Raw genomic sequence first — 6,501 nt, 5'->3', positions numbered from 1 at the left:
TAATAAATAATAAAAATGATGTAATAATAAAACAAATTTAAAAAGCTTTTAAATTTAAAACGCAACGTTCCATAACACCAGTGTTTAATATTTATATTTTTTCATTTTATATCACTTTTATTTTATATATTTTATTTATATTTTATAGATATTTTAATAAAATGTATAAATGTGTTCCTATGTTCCTAAAGACTTTTGTCTGTACCTAAAATCATATTTTAGCGTTATACAGAGTCATGGCAGTTCTCTCATTATGAGATGCAAATATAGTTATTTATCTTTTTTAGTCTTCATAGCACAAAGGGTTAACAGTAGGAGGTTCTGTTGGCAGAAAAGGGTGGCGTGAACTTGGCCAGTCAGTGTACACTTTTCTTCTTCAGTAATTAGCTTGGCTTCCAGCAAAGCCATGCCTCAGCATCTTCGAGAGAAACCCGTAACGACTGCATCACATATGTTGTAAAATACTGTAAAACACCTTGTTTTCAGTTCCCTGTCAAAGATGGGCGACATCAGTGAAGCGTCCTTGCTGGATTATATCTGTTCTTCTGGAGGAAAAGTCAAAAATTCAGATCTGTCCAAAACATATAAGCATTTTATAAACCATAGCGATTTGCAACTACGTGGTGAGTAAATGAGAATATGACATTTTTTCACATTCACGACGCGTTCGCTTTACACCTTGTCTACACTGCAAGCTAGGGTTAAAAACCGCGCTAGAATAGACCTTTTAATTTTGTGGAGTTTCTAGCAGTGTTAATTAAGAGGTGTTTTTGATGGCACATCTCTGCCATTTTTCACTCTAAAATAAGAATGAAAAACTCGCCTCGCTTGAGGAATGGCTGTAACGTAGCTAGTTTCTTAACCTCTGAAGTAACTGGCAAACAAACATCTGCTTCAGATTAAAAAACTACCAACAGATAGAATTACACATTGAATTATGTCATTTCCTTTGCTCCCTCAGGAAGGGCCTCTACATTCCCAAACCATAACTGTTGAGTTCTAAATGGAATATTCACTGACTTGTGTTGTTTTCGATGTGATTCATATTCCAATATTAATCAAAATATGGTCATATTGAATTATGCAACACACTGATTGGCATATTAACCAGAGTAAACTGATATTCCGAATTCTATCAATCTGAATAACACCGCTTGCATTCGTTTATATCCGTGCATATCCAAATTAAGCTAAATCTGAGTGATATTAGATATAGAAAGTTGTAAAAAGTTGAGCTATGGAAGAAGTACATATTTGGCACAAGGAAGAGACTCTTTTCCTTGAATCAGAATATGGCCACATTCTGATTAATATTGGAATATTCCTGTCCCCATAAACACATTCAGTATCTTATTTTGAAAAATGCTGAGTTGATAATGCTGACTAGTGCTTCTCTGCTTTTGCTTTTTGCTGATGGCTCAAATGAATCAGTTGTTGTTTTACCCTGATAGACTGATGTGTGAGCTGATAAATTGTCCAATATTTGATCATTTTTAGATTACTTACACCTGATTACCGCTCAATTTCAGCACCTTTGTCGATGGATGACGCACAATTTATTTTCAGATATTTTTTTAGATTTGTGTGTGTGTGATTACATATTCTCAATATTGCTTAAAATCCCTGAATAATTTATAGATATCAGCATCTGCCACTGAAAAACAAATATTGGTTGAACACTAGTGTTTTGTGTATGAACATTAATATTTAATTTTTAAAAAATGAAATAGCGTAGCAAAGTGGGCCAAATAAAAAAAAGCATGATGTTCTCATAAGCCATTTAAATTGTAATTAAATTAGATGATGTTGCATTTAATCCTACATACATGTGTCAAACATGAATTTATGAAACAATTATCCGTAATGGCTTATAATGCCTCATCCAGCTGTGCTGGTACAGTTGTGTACAGAGGTTTCAAAATCTGCCTTCATCTGGTACCATCTGACACCGCTAACCAATTATCATAATTATTCTTGATTAACGCACCAGCCAGCATGACATGCTCTAATTCTGGAGTTATAATGATTCCAGTCCTTTTTAGGTATGTTTTGATGGGATCTCAGGCAGTTGCTATATTCCGTGTGGGAACATAGAGTCCTCATGTAGTTGGCAAACATAGACTAATAAATTTGCTCAGAAATCTAAACTGTGTGCCTCTCAGCACCACGACAGGAATTCTGCGGGCTACAACTGTTAAGTGTTGAATTCCCTTACGGTTTCCTGTTGTTGTGGATGCTGTGTTGCAATGTCATCCCTGTCTTTTCCCCTGGCAGGAAAACGGAAAGGTTGTGTAGGGTACATTCTCTATTTAAAGATCCTAGTCCTGATATATTTTGCCTGTTTGCCACAGTCCAGTTTAAGTGGCTCTCATTTTTAACCCTTTACTCTCATTTGTAACCCATTATATAAACATGATGTTTTTGAAAGTTTAACAACATCCCCAGTCTACTTCTAAGTTTGTTTGTGCTATCCGACTTTTTACACAAAAAGAGTAAAATATTTCATAAAACATTTTTATTTCTTAGGTGAAAGTCTCAAGAATGGGATTCTTTGAAATAATTTTTGTACGTTTATTTTTATTTAATTGTTCAATGAAGATGACATTTTATTAATTCATGTGTTCATCAGCAATAAAACCATTAGTTCCTTAAAGTCATCAATTATTTAAAAAAAAATGCATACTTTATATATCAATATAATAAAATATATCAATACTATTAGAGAAAAACAGTGTACATAAATAAAAAATGAAAAAATAAAATTTAATCTATCTAACAATCTAACAATCTAACAATAAAGTACTACTGTGAGTAGGGTAAAATGTAATATGTAACAAAAACAATATTTTCCAAATACTTTAAACATTTATAATATATATTTTTTTTCCACAAAAAAAAACAGTGTAACCAAATGTAAAAATAAAAAAATTATAAAAATAAGAATTTAATAAATAAAAGGTAAAATAAATAAAACATTTGAAATCAATTAATCAATCAATTGACCAGTTCAGTACTACAGTGTGTAGAGAAAATGTAATAATATAATGTAACAAAGACTAAATATTTTTAACAATTTTTTCACATTATAGTCTCAAGAATGGGATTCTTTGAAATAATTTTTGTACGTTTATTTTTATTTAATTGTTCAATGAAGATGACATTTTATTAATTCATGTGTTCATCAGCAATAAAACCATTAGTTCCTTAAAGTCATCAATTATTTAAAAAAAAATGCATACTTTATATATCAATATAATAAAATATATCAATACTATTAGAGAAAAACAGTGTACATAAATAAAAAATGAAAAAATAAAATTTAATCTATCTAACAATCTAACAATCTAACAATAAAGTACTACTGTGAGTAGGGTAAAATGTAATATGTAACAAAAACAATATTTTCCAAATACTTTAAACATTTATAATATATATTTTTTTTCCACAAAAAAAAACAGTGTAACCAAATGTAAAAATAAAAAAATTATAAAAATAAGAATTTAATAAATAAAAGGTAAAATAAATAAAACATTTGAAATCAATTAATCAATCAATTGACCAGTTCAGTACTACAGTGTGTAGAGAAAATGTAATAATATAATGTAACAAATATTTTTAACAATTTTTTCACATTATATAGCTTTAAGTCTTATGGTCCCTTGAGTGAGAGAGCGATTAAATTTGGGGGTTAGTAGCATCTAAAAGATCAAAAAGCCCAGACTTAGACTATGCTATGCACTAAATCTGTGTTGAGCCATTTTGACTTATTGACTTATTTATATATTTATACTCTTTTAAAAGATGAATACTTTAGAATAATCTTACCATGTTGACCTTCAACAAAGTGGCTCAAAATCTAGCATTGACTGTGTCTGTTGCTGTGGCAACAAAATAACTATTTCACAGAAAATAAAGCTAGGATCCAGTAAAACAGCATCTGCAAACAAGCCTGTGTGTGATAGAAAAATTAAACAGGACCACGTACAGTTAAAACTAGAGCAGCTGTTTTCAAACTGTGGGTCTCAAATCACCACAGAGGGGAAGTAAGTGGAAGAATGATGGTACGTTCATGCCATGTCAGAAATATGAAATGTCTATGATCTCAAATTCAGTTCATGGGGTTCACATCTTGTTTACATATTTCTGACATGACACATTACAGCAGCGTTTCCTGATCTCCCACACCTCACTGTCTGCAGTACATGTAAAAACAAAACGTTCGCCACCCGTGTAGTCCGATTCATGAACAAATTACTCTTATGAGTCGGTTCTTTTAATGACTCATTACTCGTCTGAATCAGTGTGATGAATCTGTTACTGAATGAACTCTGTCAGAGCTGCTACTGAATCAACATATGACTCACTTTCTGCAAGTTCCATGTCAAAGCTCATTACGTCACCTGTGTACTAGCCTGAATCTCGAACAAATGACTCTTATGAATCAGTTCTTTTAATGACTTGTAAAAGTAATTACCATTTTGAATTAGTCTGATGAATCTTTTACTGAATGAACTCCGTCAGAGCAGCTACTGAACCAACATACGACTCACTTAACAAACTGCCAGTTTCATGTCAAAGCTCCTTGTGACACTATATATTAATCAGCAATAAAATAATTAGTTCATGACACCCCAAAAAAATGCATATTTGGTATGAAAATCTGCGCAGGAATATATCAGCATCACCTGTGTAGTCCGAATCTCGAACAAATGACTCTTATGAGTTGGTTCCTTCAATGACCCATTCAAGCAACTGGCAGTTGCCTGTCTGAATCAGTCTGATGAATGTTATTTTGAATGAACTCCATCAGGGGCTACTGAATCATCATACTACTCACTAACTGAACTGCAAGTTCCATGTCAAAGCTCATTATGCCACTATAGGTGTTCTTACTTGTGCCACAAATAAAGCAAACATTTATTCTACTTAGGGAAATGGAATGAAATTGAAGAAGGGAAATATCTTCCTGGGATCTAAATAAAACTACAATCCAGCGCTGGGGGCATCTGAGTGATGGCCCATTGGGAATGGTTGTTGAAAAGGCATATGAGCACAGCAGTAAAGAAGGATTTGTTTGTGCAGCTCTCCTCCCTCTCTGTCATTTAATCATTTTCTATTCTGGTATGGTAACTCAAGCCAGTTTCTGGTTTCTCCTTGCTGCAGTCAGTCTGTACTGAAGTGATGTTGCATAGCATCACAAACTCCCACAGGCCAGGAATCAGAGTCCATAGTGTGTGCCAAACGTTAAACATCTAATCTTTCCACTCAAACATGCAGACAGAACAAATCAATAAATAAACAAGTGTTCAAGGTAGGGATGTAACGATTACCGGTTTGACGATAAATCGTGATAAAATACCCCACGGTTAGTATTACCGTTTCATATTTTAATTATCACTATAACCGTATTCGATTACTGCGATTTGAACAACTGAGGATAAATAAATACTGTCCAGCAAAGGGCTCCAGAGTGCGACCAAATGGGCGCATTTTGCGACCATTTTTTCTGCCCGTGCGTCTAAATTTTGTGTGAGGTCCCACTGGCGCGACCAACGCATTGTTTAACTCATAAGCGCTGCCATTTCTGTTGCATATGAGAAACATCAAACAGCAAACGAAACTGAAAGCATAATGAAACCGCGCTACTCGTTTGAACTGCGCAGCGCTTATAGAGTGTAGAGCCTGGTGTAGAGCCTGGTGCGAAGCTGTGTGCAGCAAAAATGACTGGCTTCTTAAACCAAAGGTGGACAGGTATTCTTGTGGGGGGAAAAAACATGCTAGCACTGTCACCGACAGCCAGTTTAGTTTTAGTTTTCTTTTTGTTTTCATTTTGAAAAGCTTGTTATCTTTGCTGTTTACCTCACGTTATTCTATGTAAGCTCTCTTTTTTATTTATTTGATTCCTCAGTGTTTGCTAAACGTTCTGTAATTTATTAGTACAAGCTTATGTGGATTCTACACATTTAAACAATAAGGTATCTAGTATTATTTATGGAGCAGATAAAATACATATAATCATTTATTAATCAATTATAATTTGAACTTGACCCTTTTCTTTATTTAAAAGCTGAAATGTGAGGTTTACCATTTATGAAACTTTTTCAAAGCTTTATTTGAACATTTACATGAGATATTTGAACATGCTATTAGATAAACTGTTGTCAGTCATGTTGTCATTTAAAATCCGAACATCATTGATAATGTTATTGTTTTAGTTATGCAAACAAAAAACTCATTTTATTTGTTGTTTGTTGATTTTAAATGTAAAACTTGGTGAAATGATTTATGTGTCAGTACTTTTTGAACATTTCCAGCACATTTTAACAATACCGTGATAATACTGATAGCTGTGATAATTTTGGTCACTATAATCGTGACAAGAAATTTTCATACCGTCACATCCCTATTTATCTGTAAAATTATGGTGGAGGATTTGAGGTCAGTCCAAAAAGTTTTCATTTTTTAGATGCATTAACCCCTTTTGCAATCTCACACACACAA

The 6,501-nt window shown here is 33.1% G+C and overlaps 1 protein-coding gene across 1 annotated transcript in view; it reads left to right on the top strand.

Annotated features, from left to right (window-relative positions):
• The first annotated feature begins 394 nt into the window (after positions 1–394).
• The window catches only part of LOC107697826 (uncharacterized), a 30,745-nt gene continuing 24,638 nt past the window's right edge, over positions 395–6,501 (top strand). Inside the window, exon 1 of the mRNA XM_016498679.1 lies at positions 395–623. Coding sequence (XP_016354165.1) covers positions 500–623 — 124 coding nt within the window. The 5' untranslated portion in view covers positions 395–499. The remainder of the gene's footprint in view (positions 624–6,501) is intronic.

This window comes from Sinocyclocheilus anshuiensis, unplaced genomic scaffold (assembly GCF_001515605.1).
Source record: "Sinocyclocheilus anshuiensis isolate Anshui unplaced genomic scaffold, SAMN03320099.WGS_v1.1 scaffold78, whole genome shotgun sequence".
NCBI lineage: Eukaryota > Metazoa > Chordata > Actinopteri > Cypriniformes > Cyprinidae > Sinocyclocheilus > Sinocyclocheilus anshuiensis.
This window is presented reverse-complemented; position numbering and strand designations above follow the sequence as displayed.